This window comes from Triplophysa rosa, linkage group LG18 (assembly GCF_024868665.1).
Source record: "Triplophysa rosa linkage group LG18, Trosa_1v2, whole genome shotgun sequence".
Classification (NCBI taxonomy): Eukaryota; Metazoa; Chordata; class Actinopteri; order Cypriniformes; family Nemacheilidae; genus Triplophysa; species Triplophysa rosa.
The window spans coordinates 12,079,015-12,099,676 of record NC_079907.1 but is presented as its reverse complement, the minus strand read 5'-3'; the positions used below and the strand labels follow the sequence as shown (position 1 = coordinate 12,099,676).

Below are 20,662 nucleotides of genomic sequence, written 5' to 3'. Positions count from 1 at the left end.
AAAGCCCATTAAAAATATTACCATAATTAAAATGTTCTGATAGTAAACAGTCCCTCATATTCATGACACTTGCATCCCAGCCAAAGTCTTGCTATTTTCTGCTTTTTCCTTTGGCAATCTTTCATCTTGACATTGTAAACTTGGTTTAAAAGGCTCCAGTGTGGTGTTACTAAACAGCATTATGCCGCTGCTTTGACTAACAGGCTCCTTTGCAGGTGAAATGAATTTGACAGTTTAGACATGGCTTCCACATATTTGACACTATTACTCTGGCAAATCCAGAGCTGTGAGGTGTGTTAGATTTGTACGCCTCTCACCTTAATAAAGAAACACAAAACGTATTATTTCAGACACATGACTTTAGCCTGATTCATTTCTGGGGACAGAAACTGTATTAAAATCTGTTTATTGCAGTTGAAACCATGCAGAAGATCTGTAGAGAGCACAATCCAGTACAGGTGTAAAACAAGGAGGTCTTTAATACTGTACCAGTAGACAGCTATCTATTAGCATTTCAAAGGCCTCAGCTCATAGACCTCTTTGAAAAAAAACACAATGCTACAGACTTTGCATACTGGCACATAATTCTGTGCAGAGATGTTTTTGAGCCAGGCCATTTACATGTCATGTGACTAATCACTCTTTTGTGATTGGCTGATTGGCAGTTGCAGGCTCTTAACTAGTGACTGTAAGTGTGACGTCAAAGAGAAAAGATTTTTGAAATCTTTGGGCTTTCCTGTAGCTCAGTGGTAAGAGCATGGCGCTAGCACTGCCAAGGTCATGGATATGATCCCAGCGATTGCACATACTTAGAAACAAATGTATACTATAATAATAATAATACATTTGTTTTATATAGCGCCTTTAAAAGTTGCTTTTTGAAAATGCTTTACAGCAAACATCACATCATGTAAAACAAAAATAAGAACGCCCTATAAATATAAAAGTTATATTAAACAATACAAAATAACATAAATAATCAAGCAAAAGCAATCGTAAAAAATAAAATGTTTTAAGAAGAGATTTAAAAGTTGCTAGTGAATTTGCTTCCCTTATGTCTGCCGGGAGAGAATTCCAGAGCTTAGGAGCATAAGAAGAGAAAGCTCTATCACCCATGGAGTGAAGCCGTGTCTTGGGAAAAACTAAGAGACCACTTTGAGAAGAACGCAGATGGTGTGTAAGGCGATAAAGATCAGACAGGTACTGGGGAGCCAGGTCATGCAAAGCCTTAAATGTTAACATAAGGATTTTAAAATCAATACGGTACCTGATAGGAAGCCAATGCAAGGACTCTAAGACATGAGTAATATGATCACTAGACCTGGCCCCAGTCAGAATTCTAGCAGCCAAATTTAGCACGTATTGAAGTTTGTTAAGGGAGGTTTTAGATACTCCAGCAAGAAGACCATCACAATAGTCAATACGTGAGAATACAAAAGAATTTATCAACCTCTCAGCAGTTGAGAAGGACAGCATAGGACGTAAGCGTGCTATGTTTCTGAGACGAAAAAAGGATGTCTTAACCGTATTCTGAACAAATGGCTCAAATGCCAACGAAGATTACTCCAAGATTTTTTTATTCACTTTGAAACTCTAAGGCAACACCATTATAATGCAATGTAAGTCGCTTCGTCTGCCAAATGCATAAATGTAAATGAAATGCTGTGAAAATGTCAAATGAAAGAAATAAAAAACACGCAATTTTACATTTACATTTATGCATTTGGCAGACGCTTTTATCCAAAACCACTTACATTGCATTGTATTATAATTTTTTTTGTTTCTGACTATGTGCAATCCCTTGGGATCGAACCCATGACCTTGGCATTGCTAGTGCCATGCTCTAACCACTGAGCCACAGGAAAGCAATTTTACCTGAAACATGTTATTTTATGATATTCTGGAGCTCCAGCTGCCGAATATTTTATATTTTTTCTAAGTATATAGGAAGACTAGACTTAAAACAAAGGTACCATAAGTGTTATAACTACACAAGTCCATGTCTAAAGGTTACTTCCCTACTAGTATACAAATATCAGTGCATCAAATGGTTTAATATGGGGAATTATAAAAATGATAGATGAGCAATACCATGTAGACAATATAAATTACTGCATAGTCTGAGATTATAAGGAGTACAACCTGTGGTTGCTAGACAGTTGGACCAGAAGCTGACAAACTAATAGACTCAAAAAGTAATAAAAAATACAAAAGATTAAGAAACATGAGCCAGGCAGTTTGTATCATGACAGTTGGCATGATGTGGACTTGGTTAGATGATTGCATGTGTGGAGTTTTTTGTTTAGATTGTTTACTCAACTCAACTTTATTTATATAGCGCTTTTTACAATTTTCATTGTTACAAAGCAGCTGTACATGAGACATATTGACTATAAGCAGAACAATTAAAGTTATACCTGCAAAAACAAGAAAAAGGTGAAAACACAGAAGACAGACATACCCACATACAAAACACTCCACACACACAATATGCACACGTACTAACACACACAGACATAGACACACACACACGGATGCACAGACACACGGACACGCACGCGTACGCACAAACACAGACAAGCACGCAAGCAAGGACTGTAATACAAGAGGAGTTCACTCAAGTACTGAGGAGCTAAACCATGTAGGGCTTTATAGGTAATAAGCAAGATTTTAAAGTTAACGCGATGCTTTATAGGTAACCAGTGCAAGGTTGACAGAACCGGGCTAATATGTTCATACTTTTTTGTACGTGTAAGAACTCGAGCTGCCGCGTTTTGGACCAGTTGGAGTTTTTGTAATAAGCCTGCAGGGCAACCAGCTAACAGTGCATTACAGTAATCTAGTCTTGATGTCATGAATGCATGAATTAACTTCTCTGCATCTGACAGTGACAGCATATGACGTAGTTTAGATATATTATTAAGATGGAAAAACGCAATTTTACAGGTGTTGGCGACATGGCTCTCAAATGACAGATTACTATCGAATAGAACGCCAAGATTCTTAGCTGACGACGAGGGTTTTATGGAACATCCATCAATAGTTAAGCAGTATTCTTGGTTGTTACGTATGGTGGTTTTCGGTCCAATAAGTAACACTTCTGTTTTGTCCGAGTTCAGTAATAAAAAGTTGTTACTCATCCAGTTTTTTATATCGACTATGCATTCCATTATTCGTTGGAACTGCTGTGTTTGGCTTCGAGGAAATGTAAACTTGAGTATCATCAGCATAACAGTGAAAGCTAACTCCGTGTTGCTTTATTATATCTCCTAGAGGTAGCATGTATAATGCGAAGAGCAGAGGCCCTAAGACTGAGCCCTGTTGTACACCGTACTGGTTTTGCTATTTGCGTGACACCTCATTTTTTATTGCTACAAATTGAAAACGGTCTGATAAATAAGATTTAAACCATTTCAAAGCTATTCCCTTAATGCCGACGTAATTTTCGAGTCTATGTAGGAGTGTGCTGTGGTCAATGGTTTCGAATGCAGCACTAAGGTCTAGCAGCACCATTAACGAGATACAACCTCGGTCAGACGCCAATGGCAGATAAATTGTAACTCTGATCAAAGCAGTCTCTGTACTGTGACATGCTCTAAATCCAGACTGGAATTCTTCATTGATGTCATTCCTTTGGAGGAAGGAGCATAATTGAGTTGAAACTACTTTTTCCAGAACTTTAGATATGAAAGGTAGATTCTATATAGTCCTGTAGTTCCCTAGTTCTCTAGGGTCTAGTTGGGGTTTTTTGACTTGGGACCTTATAACAGCCACCTTATATGCGTTAGGCACATGTCCTAATGTCAGAGATGTGTTAATAATACTAAGAAGAGGATCTATAATTTCTGGGAGCATCTCGTTCAGTAGATTTGTAGGTATAGGGTCTAGCATGCATGTTGTTGATTTAGATGATCTAATGATTTTAGACAGTTCATCGTGATCTACGGTATAAAATAATTGCAATTTCTCCTTAGGGGCGCTGTAGTTAGTTTGTTCAGTGGGTTCAGGCCGCTTTCTTTAGAGCCTCAGTGTGTTCATTATACCACGGTGTTGGGCTGCCATTTTTAATCTTCTTTAAACGCAGAGGAGCAACTGTGTCTAGCGTTTCCGAGAAGGTGGAGTTAAAATTTTCAATGGTAATGTCAAGATCTTCAACGTTATTTCTCATGCTAGATATTTGATACAATTCAGGCAGATTATCGAGAAATGCATCTTTGGTAGTTGAAGTTATTGTTCTACCATATTTGTAACAATGAGTTTTATTTGCAGCCGTAGGCCAGTGAAGCAAACATAATACCAGATAATGATTCGAAATGTCTTCACTCTGTTGAAGGATTTTAACTTCGTCCACATTTATACCGTAAGACAGTATTAAATCTAAAGTATGATTACGAAGGTGAGTGTTTAGTCAATATTTATAACCTTAACCTTAAAAGTAATGAATTGGAAAAAAAACAGTGACTAACCCCAGCATGACAGTAAATTAAAAATAGTAGCGCGTAGCTGTGCTGCTTAGCTGTTTTGTTGCATTTGTCAAACAGGCTTCAGCACAGTGAGATGTGCAACAGTCATACAAAGGTTTGATTCATTGCAGTGATTCTGTTCCTTTGACAGGTTCATTGTACCGAACCATTGTTTATCTACTTTTGTTCTGTAACTTGTAGAACTTGTAGATAGCTTCCGTGCTAACTGCAGTGTACTTTTAAGGTACTTTGCTGCCATTTAACTACTACAAATTATGAGTAGCATTTGCAAATTATCTTCCCCAACATTGGTTACATTTTTACTGTCAATTTCAGTAATTTTTTTAATTTGAAGTTTTTCTGCATGTTTGTTTAAGTATCATTATCTTCCTCTAACTTTATAGAGTGTTTCTGAAAACCTAGTTTTCTCATGAGTGTGGAGTATTATGTTCTGTGAGGCTTACATAACTCCTTCACTGTCCGACCGGTGTTACTCATTGGAGACTGTGGAATGAATCGGTTTACATCCTTTTCATCCAGATATGAGCCTTTCAAAGCCTTACAGAAGCTCATAATGCAAACCCCCTTGACAAAGCATGCGCTTCTCTAATTTCTTTATTTCATTGCGGTCTCACTAGAGCATAACAATAACATTCATGATATTGCTTTCAAACCCTGCAATCATAATTACCTAACCAGAGAGAATAACATACATCTTACAGTCAGCTCTTAGCTTGATACTCGCAGAAACAATATTTCCATAAATGAAACCCGTGTTTATGTTATCTTTACGTAACAGGCTTGGGATAGATTCAAAGTTATTGCTCGTAGTCGATACCACAGAGCGGCCCAGCTGGAGCGCCTGTAGGCTGTGTTCAGTAGTTATTTTATATTCTTTCTCATGTGTGTTTTGTTATGTATATGATTCCTCTATTTCTGCTACTGTCAGCTGTCTCTATAATAATGTAGGCAGAGCTGCAGATCAACTACAGTTGAATCCAAAGTGTCGGGCTGGGAGGTGTTTGCGACTGTCGTCGAAACGATGTGACGTGTTATCCGCGGAATTGTCTGATCAATAAATTAAAGTGCAGCAGAGCATTAACTAGTATGATTTTGAATCCAAACAAATTATGAGGTGAATCGAGAAAGTGAAACGGCTCAATACACAGACCACAGCTATGATAATCTCAATGCATGTTCTCGAAGTAATGAACTTCATACCTTGGGTTTAACTTGGAAGCTGTGACTATATACACAATTTAGTGTTGTAGAGCGCTAAACACCTAAATGTAAATGTTTCTATTTACATGTAAATGAAATGTCCTGTCAGCCAGGTTTCTGCTTCAATCTGAAAACAGTGTTATAAATATATTAAAAAATTATTTCTCTGACGTGCGCTCCAGACTTGTGCTCCAATTCCAGTGTTATGGATGTGACATTTTCAGTTGAAATTTAAAATATAAATTCTCAAAGCATGTATTTATTACCAATATTTTGAATCATCTGTTTATATTTATATACCCCTGATTATAGAGTTCAGAGTCTATGCACGAGTTTTCTATTTTAAAAGCGTTACATACTGTATATGACAAAAAAGTATGCACATTTTTAATCTGTACACATTGTACTTTGTAGGATTGCTGTGAATTAAAATGTGCAAACCAAATAATACCCAAAAAATGGAGAAGGGATGACTTATAGAACATAAAATACTATATTTTAATTTGTATGTGCCCATTTATGAGGAATATGTACAGTTATGGATGTGACAATTCCGTCATGGATGTGACAATTACCTGACGCTTCCTTAAAAACTTTAAGAGAGACTTCAAATGGGTATTTAAACCACCAAATATTGACATCTGACCTATCAGTATGGTGAATACCTTTGGTGAAAACTAGATTTTTTCAACTTAGGGTTGACATTTGCTTGGAATTGCCCATATGCATTGTGTGCGGGCGCGGCTCCACGGGGGGGGGCAGGGTTGGCTCTGCCCACCCTATCAGAAGCTCTGCCCACCCTGCCTCCAACCAGAGCCGTTGGGAAAGAGGATCCGTGATCTGCCGTCGCTGTGAAAAAACAGTTCAATTGCAGTGATTGGAGTTGGCGCGACTCTGCGTCCACCCTGCGTCCACACCACATTACAGCCAATCACAAAATTAATGCGATATTTAAGTCAGCTCCAGATATTTTTCTTTTCTGTTTTCCCTTTTTTTGGCGAGACAGTCGTAGGTAGCTCATTCACTTCGCTACCTTGGAGGTTAACGGATGTGCTGAATTACGATGCAATATAACGGCAGTTAAAACAAATGAACTTTATTAGAACTATTTGTGAACTTTATTACAATACTTTAGTAGTCTAAACGAACTCCAGAATTAAATTCTTGTTGCCAGACCGATGCTGTCTAAACAGCTTTCAACTGATGATGAATCTTCTGCAGTTCGCAAACTCTTGCAGGAATACAAAGACGCATTTGCAAGTCTTCATTAATTGTACGTATCTGCAATGGTCATGGGTGTTTCTACTGCTTCATGTTAGAGCTCATTCTCTACTCTGGCAAGAATTTTGACACCATTCCGCCGAACAATGCTTCATGAGAGGAAAATAAACCTTGTCTTTTTAGCTCATGAAAAAGCAATAACACATGAACTGGACATGGATGAGTTTGTGACAGAATTCTCTAAAATGAGCAGAAAGTTAATGCTGTGAAATTATAGTGTATATGAATAGCTCTTTTTTGTGTTTTCATCAAATCTAAAGTTACTAAATTGATCTGTTGTGGGGTCAAAATTAAAATATTAAAAATGTTTAAAAAATGTGTAAATATATACATAAGAATGTAAAAATAAAAATGTTATACACTATTAATATTAGACTTAAGAATAATTCGAAAAGCCAAATAGTTCTTTCATAAATAGTTTGGGGCAGAAAACAAAAATACATAGTATTCCGCCCACCTGGAGCATCACTTGGCCCACCTTTCATCTCATATCTGGAGCAGGGCCTGATTGTGTGTAGTCTGATGTTGGAAGATAACACACAATATTGAAGTTTGTACACATACAGGGGCATAAAGAAGGTCATGGTCTACTGTCCATAAAAAAATAGAAGAATGCTCACATGTTATCAACATATAGCTGAATAAATACTGAGCTTTTGTGATACAGAGGTCTATTCAGTGCTGTTGTTGGACAGTAGCAGAAACATCTCAGTTTTTGACATCGGCTGTAATGTCATGTACCGTCAACAGGGTTTTTCTTTTGTGAAACCACACAATGAAGTTTTCTTCCTCATCTCTTTCACTTTTGCCATCTGTAGTTCATGAATAATCATTGCGCAATGTCCTCTTCTTGGTTTTCAAATGTTATGCCCTTTTCTTGGAGGAGTCTAGGTAACCCTACAGATTGCTAATCCTTTAAATGGGGCCACAATCTCCGCTCACCCCGTCCTCTTGGGTTCATATCCCCTTCTCCCAATTCCCACTCTTTCATTCTCTCTTTCTTATTCACTTCGTCCCTCTACCCTACACAAATCATTGATTTTTCAGAGGTTCCATAAAATATTTACGATGTGTGGGCAGGCCTCTTTCTTTGGGAATTTGGAGAGAGAAAATCATTTTGAAGGCAAAGTCGTAAAGGAAAAAAAGAGAGACAGACAGAAAGAAAGATAGATAGATAGATAAGAGTGATGGAAGTATTTCCAACATCGTGTTTAGAATATCAATAGCTCACTTTGGAGCAAAACCTGAATATAAATAAATAAGTGGATACACTGATAATGATTGCTATCCGGGGTTCTTGTATCTCTGTCCTCTCTTTTCAAAGCCTCAGATGTAATCGATTCCAGGCAGATTCTTGCGCTCTTAAGCAGTGAGGACAAAGTTCTTTTGGTTTCACTCCTGCGTCTGTCACGCCAAGTCTTTTTTTGTTACAGTAGTATTGTATTGCATTTAATTTCCTCCCACTGTCTTTTTTTTCTGTAAAATGATCTTTGTGTTTGTATATACTGTATGTACATGCAGAGTATCTTCAATACTGTTTAAATACTTCTACTCTTAACCATTCTCTTTATTTCCCCTAAAGGTGGGAGGGACAATGTACAACACGGGCCGCCATGTATCACTCCGATTGGATAAAGAGCATCTAGTCAACATCTCTGGTGGACCGGTGACGTACAGCCACCGCCTTGAGGAGATAAGGTTACATTTTGGCAGTGAGGATGGACAGGGCTCGGAGCATCTGCTCAACGGCCAGGCCTTCTCTGGGGAGGTGAGCTTTGAAACTTGTGTGTCCTGCATCTTGAGTGGGTTGCAGACCAGATCACAGGGGCCCAAAGTTGCCGCTGTTTTTTTTTTGTTTTTTTTGAGGTCACCGTCTATGGAGAGTGTAAAGAAAACTGGCCTCTGAGGTCACCGGCAGCCATAGGCAGAAAACAATGCTTAGCAGGCAATAGAAAGTATTGCTGTGGAATAAATAAACGTTGGTGTTTTTATGCATTGGTTAACAGTAAAACTTTGCCTAGGTGCATGAATTTCATGAAATGTTAACCGGGTTTGCATCAGAAGTCTTCAAAAAGAAACTTCAAGCCAGCCAGCTCCTCTTTGCAATTTCTGAACAATGAACACGCTGAAAAGTGCAAATATTTTGTCTGAAATATTTCTGACTGTATTAGTGTAATGTATAATGACTTATTCGACTCATTCTCTAATTTAAGTAGTCTCCCACTAAGAGAGCCATAATAGCTGGAAAATGCGTCTCAATTACGCTCCGGGTGTAATTTTAACTGGCACGGTGCTGCAGCCTTCATCATTTGATAAAGTCACCAGTCTGAAAAGCCTTGACATTTCTTTCTGAAGGTAATAAGAACAACGATTTGTGTGGCAACAAAATAAGCATGAGCTTGACAGGCAAATCCGCAGTAATTAATGATTATAATTTATTTTCCCCCTTGCGGCAGTCATCTGATAATCCAACAATAATAAAACTTAAGTGTCAACGGTCTGTCAGGGCAAACCGAAGCATTACCCTGGCACTGTATTTAAAACATTACTTCTCTTGGCAGATTGTTTTTGTTTTATTCAAAAATTCATTTATTGCGGTTGTAATTGTACGTTGTAGTTTTTAGGTACTTAGTGATTTGAAGCCTTGTACCTTAACCTAAAATTATAGACACGATAAGAATGTGTGTGATTGTGGTATACTATACTGTAAATTATTATGACCATTGCAAACATCGTAACTGACGCAAAAAAAATTGCGCTACCTGGTACACCTTTATGTGAACTGTCTGGGAAACAGTATTTGTATTTTGAGTATGGATCCCATCTGTCAAAAAAAGGAAATGTCACTATAGTCATTTAATTCATTCCTTATTTATGATGTTAGACAATAAACACCCCAATCTTAGTGAAAACTAGAGAAATTCCAATCCAAGTTTGTAAAATTTAATTAAATATACAAAACAGTGGTTAAAATTTAGAAACTTCTCCAGTTCTTAAACTCTAAAGAAATCCAACTTTTTGTGATGGTCACAGTTGGGTCTGAAACCAAATGCATCAAGAACTACTTTCCGTACACGCTTACAAAGCTCTTAGAATGTAAATTGAACCAAATGGGTTGGGACCGTGCCTGTCCTTGAAATGAGAACAGAGAGAAAGAATATTAAAACTTAAAACGACAAACACATTCTCAATATCTCCCGACCGCTGGCTGTTTTGCATTCAAAAGCAAGCAAGCTTTTAAGCTTTATTTGGATGTCTGTCTCTGTAACATTCAACACATCTCCACCTAGCTCCTCTGAAGTAGCTCTTCTGAAGATTACGTTTGACTCGTGCTCATGGCACCCAGGGGAAAGTTGCCTCGCTGTAGATGCATTGCAACACCTCGGAGTTAATGCGTGCCTCATTCTCCCTGATCCATGAGGCCAGTCTCATTCACAAACTGAAACACCACTGATGAAATGAGTGCTAAAATATGCAAGGTGTTTCTTAGAAATTTCTCCTAAAGCTGTTTGAAACTTTTGTCTCGCCGTCGCCATCTGTGGTCGAGACATAAAATTGCTAGTTGCTCTGACTGGAAGAATAAATGGCCTTGATAAACCATTATGTTTAATACATATTACATAAAAAGCGTGATGCACAAACTCCAATTTAGCAAACTAAATTTCACAGCAATGATATGCAAAACTCAGAATTGGTAAACAAGTTAGTATTTTCTTCTGCAAATCCTATTTATTATTGAAAACTACGCTTAAGTGAATGGGAAACAGAATATTTCCAGAATATCCCTTCTGTGATTTATGTCTCTGCACTGCAGCTGGATAGTTTCATCAACAGCCACTGATACTAAGAAGAAAATGATGCTGTTTGAAAATGATGCTAGGACTGTCAAACGATTCATCACGATTAATCGCATCTAGAATAAAAGTTTGTGTTTACAAAATGAATATGCACAGTACACAGACATATAATATGTATTTATAAACACATACATGCATATATTTAAGAAAAATATAAAAATGAATAAATGTTTATATATAACTTCAATTATTGGTAAATATAAATAAATATTTCTTCAATATATATATACATACATGTATGTGTATGTTTTTGTGTTTATAATACAAAATTAACATGCACAGTACATACTATATATTATGTTAACACAAACTTTTATTCTGGATGCGATTAATCGCGATTAATCATTTGACAGCTGCTGTTTGCCTCAGCATCTCAAAGGAAGTCATACACCTTTTTTCCTCACTTTCTGATTTTTGAATTACGCTTGTTTAGACAAAGTCTGGCCGAGTACCAAAACAACCTTGTAGCCAATCAGCAGTAAGGTGTACAGTGCACAGGACAGACATTAGTCGAGCCGAGCACTGACGAAAGCGAAAGATGGGGGTATGTGTGTGTCTGTTTTGGTGATTTGATCATCAACAATGGCTCAGAGATATCGGGACACCCCGCCTTTAAAGAACGAATAAAGTAAACCTGAAATCACAAGCCAAATCAGACCCGACGGCTCAGCACATTGTTATTAATGCTGTCAAATCGATTAATCACAACGATTAAAACTGTTTTTAGATTATAAGTATAAATATATATTACACATTTTTTAAATATGTATGTTTGTGTATTTATAGATATACATATCAGTATATACACTACACACACACATATATATATATATATTTATATATATATACTGTATATATATACATATTATATAAACACAAACGTTTATTTTGGAATAGATTAATTATGATTAATCGATTTGACAGCACTAATTGTTATTCGTACTGAATTTGGATAACAAAATGGTTTTGAACACATCATTTTTATGTACTTGTTTAATGATACAGTAGATTTATTTTAAGATCTTCAGCAATGCTTTAAAAATCCTGCATAAGTGGTTTCAGTTTTTATTCCCCCTGTTACCTTGAATAAAAGAACGTATGAACAAAATGTAACGGCACATTAAAACTGCACTACATTTTAGTTAATCTTGGAAGAGCGGACAAACGATTGAAAATCTTTCCACTGTGATTTAATATTAGTCTGTTTTATGTTTCCCATTCCATCTCACGTGCTTCAGCACCACTCAATAAAGTCACTCATCACATTGGGTGAATAGATTTGTTTAGTGTTATTACAGACTGAGCCAGCGCTCTGTTGAAAATATTGCATGGTCTTTTATGATGCACAAAAAATCCATACATCCGTCCATCGATGTATCTATGGATTCTTTTATAGCAGCTTTTCTGCTTGGACTTTTAATTGGATTGCCACAACTGACTTGTTTCATTATAAGAAATGCATTTTATGTGATAATGATGCGCATTTGAAAACCATTTCAATGCGCTATTTTTGCAGAACAGTTGTTGTAAATTAAACCACGGTGCTAGACCTATGAAAAATTATGTAAATAAATAAACAGGACAATCTAATACATAAACATTAAATAGATAATGTTTCTTTGAAATAATGCATTTGTTGAATTGTATAGAAGCCCACACACTCTGGTTTTAGCACCTCCTCCTTCACCCTTTCATTAATTTCCAATTATCAATGGTAGCAAAATAACACATTACTGTCACTGTTCACATCTCAGCAGCCCAAGTAAATTTCCTCATTAAAATCCCATTTTCCCATGCATTAAATATAGCAAAGTACCACGTCAAAAAGTCAGACAGAAATCATCAAACTTTCACCGTAACAAATTCTCCTTGGTTTATGATGTCACACAGGCTAAATTGCACAAAGGCAGGTCTCCTGCTAAAATAAAAAAATAAAACGCCACATCCCCCTCTTCAAATACATTCTGACTGTGTACCACTTAGGTAATGGGCAATTGGACATTTCCCTTGAAGTCATGCCTTATGCTCCGGTCGTCTCGCACACAGGCTACATACTCCTTTACGGGGTAGCTTAGCTCTCACGTAATCAAATCAGATGGCTCTTTGTACTCCCGGGCTTTCCGTTTATTTGCTTTATGAGTGCACGCTCTGATTCATCTGCTATCGGATGGCGGTTCCAGGCGACTGCTTTTCATTTGTCCAGTTAGCGCCGTCCACCTCTCTTTCTCCTATCGACTTGCTGTCTTCATATTTCGCCCATCGTAGGTCTAAGCCAGCTATCGCACAATAAAGAGCTTGTCAGAGGGCCCACCAGAGGCACAGGCTGTCTCCTATCGTAGCAGAGACACCTCTCCTCGGTCTGACAGATCCGTCTGCGTGTGTGCGTGCCTCCTGAAAAACATTTCCTGCTACTGTTTAACACCTTCCCTTGGTCTACAAATAACACAAAACCAATGGATCTGGTAAAATGAGCATCTTAGCTGGGTGTCAATAATTTGGTAACAAATTTGTACTGAGATAGAAGAGAAGTGTGGTACAGTATTTCATAAGGGACATTTCAGATGCCCTTATTTGTGAAAACAATATACCATTGATGTCCTTATGAAACCTTGGATGTCCAAATTCACTATTTTTAAGGGAATGATAAAAAAATGCTTAAATACCGTGTTGATCAATTTTCCCTTTTTTAACACTTGTAATACACTAAGATTCTGGCGTGTTAAAGAAAATTTACTTGAGGAACAAGAAAGGTGTAGAATGGGCAAAAGAAATCATAAAATGAGAAAAGAGTGTTTGGTAGCCATCAGGAAGCTTGAAAAAGCAACAGAAAGCTTACGATGAAACCTAATCTGCAATCTTCATAAACAACCAGAACATCCAACATTATACACATAATAGGGCTGTGACGATGAATGAATTACGGTTAAATGCCGCCACATCTGAAAGCAAGAGGGCGCTCTCACGCAGAAACTCCAAATTAGCGGCGCAGGCCCACAGAAGAAGTACGATTTACACACGCAAGCTGTGTCCCAAATAAAAATGCTGCGACCTTTTAAGGTCGCGGACTTAAAAACGAGGTCTCTGTCTTCAAAGCATGCTGCCCCCGAAGTCCACGAAGCGAACCGAAACGAGGCGGTCTAGCCTTATGCAGGATTTCCGAGTTACTTCACCTGCTGCTCCTGTCACATTTAAGACTTTTTTTAAACAGACACGGAACCTTAAAATGTTTATTTTATTTTGAGAATATGACGCTTTTATGTAGATTAAAACAGCCCAACAGTATATTAAATTAACCAACCTTAGAAATGTAGATTTCTGCAGATTACATACTTTTATTTAACTAAAGTTTCGAATTTATATTTAACAATATGCAGCCGTTACAGGCGCAATGAATGTCGGGATAGCCGAGGCCGAGGCTGTTAAGATCCATTCGTTGTAGCCTTGTAAGCCCGCGGAAACAAGGTCGCATTTTGAGGCTGCCTTTGAAGCAACCTTCCAAATGGGACAGGAAATGCAGCCTTCGAAGCACACAGCCCCCAAATTGGGACACAGCTGTAGTTCCAGGAAATGCCAAAGGGCATATTTTATCGCTGTACTTCAAACCTTTTAACGTATTTTTATGATAATAAAGTATATTTATAATGATGATATTTGACAAGTGTTTCTTTTTCAAATGCACGTTATAAACGTCTAAATCTCGTAGTGATTTTAGATCGAGCAGTACTTCCTACTGATCAAAAAGCCGTAGTTCATGGAAGAGCTGTGCATAAAACATAAAATCCTTTAAAGAAGCCTTTGCAATTTCAGAATTGTTCTACGCAGGTATAATTCATGTAAATCGCGATGCATCGTCCACAGCCCTAGCACATGAGCTGTCATCACTGCAGTGACGGAAAACATTACAAATGTCTTTATTGCATATTTATGAAAAAAAATCATTCTTGGTGAGTAAAGACAATAAAAAACAATTTCATAAAATCTAGTTGTGACTTTAAAGGTCCGGTGTATGAAATTTAGTGGCATCTCGTTGTGAGGTTGCTAATTGCAACCAAGGACTCATTCCACCCCTCACTTTCGAGGCACTACGGTGGCTGACACAGAACTAAGATGTCGCAATGTTTTTGCTTTGTTTGCCGAAGGAGATAACGTATTAACGAAATGCGCTCTGTAGAGCAGTTTGTCCGTTTAGGGCTACTGTAGAAACAACATGGTGGATTCCATGTAAGGGGACCCGTGGTGTATGTAGATAGAAATAGCTCATTTTAAGGCCATCAAAACGCTTCATTATGTAAGGTCTTTATACACTGAAGACATAGTTATATATATTATATTGCATTTCTGTCCATAGATCCTCTAAAATAATTACACACAGCACCAAAAAGGTAGTTATGAAAGGCTATTGTGGATATGCAGTTATATATTGGAGAAGGCATTAAGTCTATAAAAACTCATTTTTGAAGAACAAGAAGGTCATTAAGGATCTCAGTCTGTTTTATTACCAACGGCACCTGCAGATGACCACTCGCTATCATCTCTCACATTTGTTTCCCGCTGGGTGAGGAACAAGCAGAATGATTTTAATGTTTAGAAAAACACACACTCGTTTTACTTTTATTATTTTAATAAGTACATTTTCGGTTATTTTATTTTCATTTGAAATGAAATCTGTGAATGCATTTGAGATTCATCTACCATTAGAAGGGATTGTTGACTGATTGCCATGGTTATAGCTAGGGATGTAACGATTCACTCAGCTCACGATGCGATGCGATTCAAGATTCTGATCTCACGATGCGATTTATTCACGATTTACTCACGATTTATTTTTAAAAAATGAGTTGAAACAAATTAGAAATGAACAACTTCCCTTGCATTATTTCTTAAATGCTTTACGTTTCTTTGCATAATAAAATAATGTTTTATTTCAAATAACAAAAGTAAACTGCGATTTTATAACAAATTAATAATAGAAAAAGTCTCTTTAATATAAACAAACTAATACTGTCTGTGCTTTTCTTGGATTTTTTTGCATTTAAGAAATATCAGCATCCACGTTTAGGTTTGCAGTGAAAATAGCGGCCCCTGCTGTTCAAAGAATGTATTGCTATTCAGTTCACACCTCAACCGATTTGAATCGTCACACATTATAACCGATTTTCAACCGGCTCACGTTACATCGTTACATCCCTAGTTATAGCGTTTAGATGCATATTTCCCATTGTGGCTTTATTGTGTATATGCATATACTGTATAAATGTGTGCGTGCGTCTGTTTGCGCGTGCATCTTTACGTGTGTGTGTGCAGATAGATTGGTAGACATACAGACAGACAGATAAAAAATTACTTATTTCTGTTATACAGAAATGTAGATTACGTAAACGAATACTGTAGATTTTTCCCCAGAGCAGTTTCCTCCTTGTCCAGAGTGTACCCTTGGGTTTAAAGCGGCCAATCTCATATTAATCTTGAGTACCTATAGAGTAGTATTGCATACTTCGTATCTTCGAAGATTATTTAGTTTGATCACATTTATAAAAGATAGATACAGCTGTACGATTATTTCCGAAAGCATACGGCGCATGCGGGGGGGAGAGGTAGGCTGAACTAAAGCACGTGCTCACCCATTGCCAAACAAACACAGACATCAGTTTCACTCACCGCATGCGGTTCATGTCCGGCATCTTTTAGCACTGGGACGGCTCCATATATCAGTTTCAAACGATCTCCAAATCCAGCGTTATATCCACCGTTTATATAACATTCATCACCCAAATGCAGTGAACAAACAAACACCTGAACGTATGCTCTCTTTCTCTCTCCTGCACACAAGTGAAAGTGACGTCTGCGCATACTCCTTCTCCTGCTCTCCTTGCTGCCGCGTGGGCGTGCCGCGTGGGCGTGCCACATGCTTTTCCGGGAGAATTGTCCAATAAGGGACTAAGAAAAATTGTTATGAAACAGTTTTATATGCCTGTACGATCGCTGGGGGAGTGTATCGAGCACAGAAATACTACGTAATACGCCAACTCATTTTTTGACAAGTTGACCAAGTTAAACATGAGAAGACTGCACATTTAACATTGTAAAGAAGTCAGAATGCATGATACACCGTTGCACCACCCCTTTAAGTCCATGGATTATGGCGGCTCTCGAGTGGAAATCTCACATCTAATACTTCTTCCCAAAATGTATCTTCTGCACTCCTAATCTCTGTGGAAGGTGTACAGTTGCGAATCAAATTAACATTCGCGCCGTAATCGCGTTTCTCCACATTTGATTAAGTTTTTAGACGATCTGTCACTCCCTGAGTCTGCTTTTGCATATTTCATAATTACGATCAGCCACGCAGTTTTTAATTTTTTTAATGAAAACCACACAGCAGGTTAAAAGGGGATCGACTTAAAAACATTTGTTTACAACATGCAGTTGATGGATAAGACATTTAAAAAATACGTACTGAATGCAAATTTGTATTGTTATTTTACAAGAATTGTTCTCGGCACAATGTAATCTTTGTTTTTCCGCACTTGTTTTTAATAGACGCGTGAAGAGACCTTTTCACCTATCTAAACCCTCCTGCGTTTTAAATTCTTTCTTAAGGACTCAGTTCACAGGAGGAAGATTACCAGCGCCTTACGATGAATTCACATTTACGTTTGACAGACGTATTCAAACAAAGACGGAGGCAGCTGTTTACCTGCGATTGTGATTCGCAGCCATCTGTAATGACAAAAACTTCGGCTGTTATCCAAACCGACTCTTAGCTTGGCACAAGACCAACTCATTTCAACTGACGTGTTAGTTTTTCATATTTGTTTGAGGCACAAACGGGATTTTCTGTAATTACAGTGCAAATTATAATTAATCTGCAATTATTCCCAATTATGCTTTTCGTATTTCAAAAATCCTCAAGTATGGATTTCATATCACAACATCTGCATAGCTGACACTGAGTCGACATAAATAACTCATATTTTGTGCAAAAAAAGAGCTAAGACAGTCATTGTTAGCTCTGTATTAAAGCTGACAGTCTTTTGTGATGGTGTGCAAATTACATTTAGGAATCTGGCAGACTCTCAGACTCGGTGCACTTAGTCTTTACATTTTATTAGTATGTGCATTTGCCGGAAATCAAATTCACGACCATTGTGTTGGACTACAGGAAAACTATCTCTTATGCTTTGAACAAACAAACATCGATTGACAAGAACAAAAAAGACATTAATCGCCTTTGATTTTGTTCACACAGGTGCAGCTTATACATTACAACCATGAACTCTACACAAACTACACAGAAGCTGCTAAAAGTCCAAATGGATTGGTGATAGTGTCAATATTTATGAAGGTAAGTACATGCCTATTCATAGTGACATTACAGAAAGTATTTTAGGTTGTATTATTGGACATTTGTTGCACAGGAAGGTGAATACGGATTGACACGAATGCATGTCTAAATCCTTATTGTGATGAATACAAATTATAGCTCGGTTTGAATCTCAATACATTCAATAAATAAATAAATAGTCCAGACACAATCAGCCATGCAATTAGCAGACTGCTGGCAAACTCCCTGTCACTCTGGAAGGATAAGGTTACCAAAGAACTGTTCTCCTCCTTGTTAAATGTCTGTGAAGAGACGCGTTTGGAGAGCTGTTATAGGCCATTACCTTATTCTCCCCCTCAGGCCTGGAGTTCAAGCTAAACTAATTAACCCATTCAACGTCAGTGGCAGGCGCAGTCATCTTTGCCCTGGCTGTGAGCCTGGTGCAGTCACCTCTGCTGTCTGACCATATGGACTGTGCCTAGTTCATGCACTCACTCCATCACTCAGTGCCAAGAATTATGAATCCTTGCCATTAAAACCTAATATAGACCCTCGTGAAATATTCAGATATACTCAGAAGCAAGTCGTCACATTGGAATTATAAGGTTCTGACATTTTGTTGACAATGGCGCTTTTTTAGTATAAAAAAGCTTGCAGCGTTGTGGTTACAAATAGCAGCTGGCAATGACTTCAGAGGCAGCGTTTGTGCACGAAGGCAGCTCAGCTTCATAGTAAACAGAGAGCATCTTTGCAATAACCAGTCACATATTTTAAAACTACAGTACTAACTTCTCGCTAGAAAGAAATGCAATCAAAAGTTATTAAAAGTCAAAAATTGTAATTTACATTTACACAAAACTATGCTCCAACCGGCTTTTCATCCACCATTTTATTTTTTCGAGCTTTATCCTGCTTGACCAATCATCTTCCTCGCATGTTGTTTTGGAAGCGACAGGTCTCGCTACTCGCTTGTCATTGGTTTGCTGTGAAATAGGTGCTTGACGTAGGGCATTTTTTGTCCAAAGTTGAACTTTTTTTAACTTCAATAGACGCTCTGAGCTGCAGAAAAAGACGACGGCGCTGCCGTTTAAAAAAGCGCTCAGGTTTACTCCATAGGCTTAAAATTAAAACTGACACTAGCAGCTTAAAAAAGTAGTCAAATCTGAACACAGCCTTATTCACATGTTTTTATTCTGTGACTTATTTACATTATGTGATGTATTTTTTCTTTACGTTTTTGTACATTTTTGTACATTTTGTTTTATCCACAAAGACTACAACATTTTGGCCAAGTGGTTCTGACTATGGATTAAGAGTGGTTATGGTTTTTGTATTGGATATTTATAGCAAAAAGATAAAGAAATTACTTTTGAGGTATTTTTCATAAGAGACTTTCTTAATGTTCTTGTTCAGGATCATTTCTCATTGGCTCGCTGTTTGTCCCCACCTGTCAATGATGTGACAGAGCAGAAGCACAGTCGCTCCACTCATATTTTTTCCTCTCAGACATGACGCATCCCCAAAGCCCTTTCTGTAAGGTACCACAAGCTGTGTTCTCTGTTATGACGTCACACCTTCAGGAAAGGCTCCCATCTGAGTCTAATAGTATGAATGGAAGTGATACCAAAATGTGCACCATCATTCTAGGGCGAAGCAACAAAATGGAGGAGGTTGAGTGTGAACCACACATTCTCCTTGTGGTATAAACAGCTACATGTAAGAATAAATTTGTTAACAGAAGCAAAAATGTTCCCGGGAAGGCAAAAACATTGATCGGGACGGATAGTAAAAACGAATCTTTTTCATAGCCACATTCTTTTCACACGCTGTGCAGTCGACCCTAATTATTTCTTGGAAGAGAGAGATAATAGCTTGCTGCTGCCTCTGGTTCTTTCGCAGAAAGTCTCGAAAAGATGCGAGGAAGACTTTTAGACCTTCATTTTCACCGTTCTCTCGATGAACAGGTCAAAAGAGAAGTCATTTGTGTTGTAGTCCCAAGGCACATTTCTTTTAATCGCTGAAATTGAAAGTGTTTCAAATTAGCAATGAAAGGAGCGGAGTCAAAGAATAGCTAGATGACTTGTCCTTGTTGGGTCTGTCAACGCTGTCTTACTAATAATTGTTAAAAGCAGCCTCAACTTTTGAACAACTTTATTACCTTAGTGTGTCATAAGTGATTGTTTAACAAGCTGCTGTTTTCGACACATAAATTAAGGTGTTTTCTAGTTTCATTTGTTGTATTTTGTGCATCTGTTCAGTCATCTGTTAAAGTTTAATGCTGTCACCTCAGTTGAGATATTGTTTTCTTGCCAGGTAAATAAAGCTTTGATTGTGAAAACTAAATTATATCTTACACTTCTCAAGAGATGTTTTGTTTCTCCCGTTTCTTTTCTTCTGTCATGTTGTCTTCCTTTCAGAAATCAAGTTGTCACTAATAATCTGTTCTGTTCTCTCAACTCTCTTCCCCTGTCTACGCCTCTATTTCTCTTCTCTCCTATCTATCACTGTCCTTCTCT

The 20,662-nt window shown here is 37.7% G+C and overlaps 1 protein-coding gene across 2 annotated transcripts in view; it reads left to right on the top strand.

The window, feature by feature from the left end:
• Positions 1–20,662, top strand: part of ca10a (carbonic anhydrase Xa) — a 167,737-nt gene that overhangs the window by 138,744 nt on the left and 8,331 nt on the right. For both annotated transcript variants that reach the window (XM_057359014.1, XM_057359015.1), the window contains 2 exons: positions 8,548–8,733; positions 18,072–18,167. In XM_057359014.1, the coding sequence (XP_057214997.1) occupies positions 8,548–8,733; positions 18,072–18,167 (282 nt within the window). The remainder of the gene's footprint in view (positions 1–8,547; positions 8,734–18,071; positions 18,168–20,662) is intronic.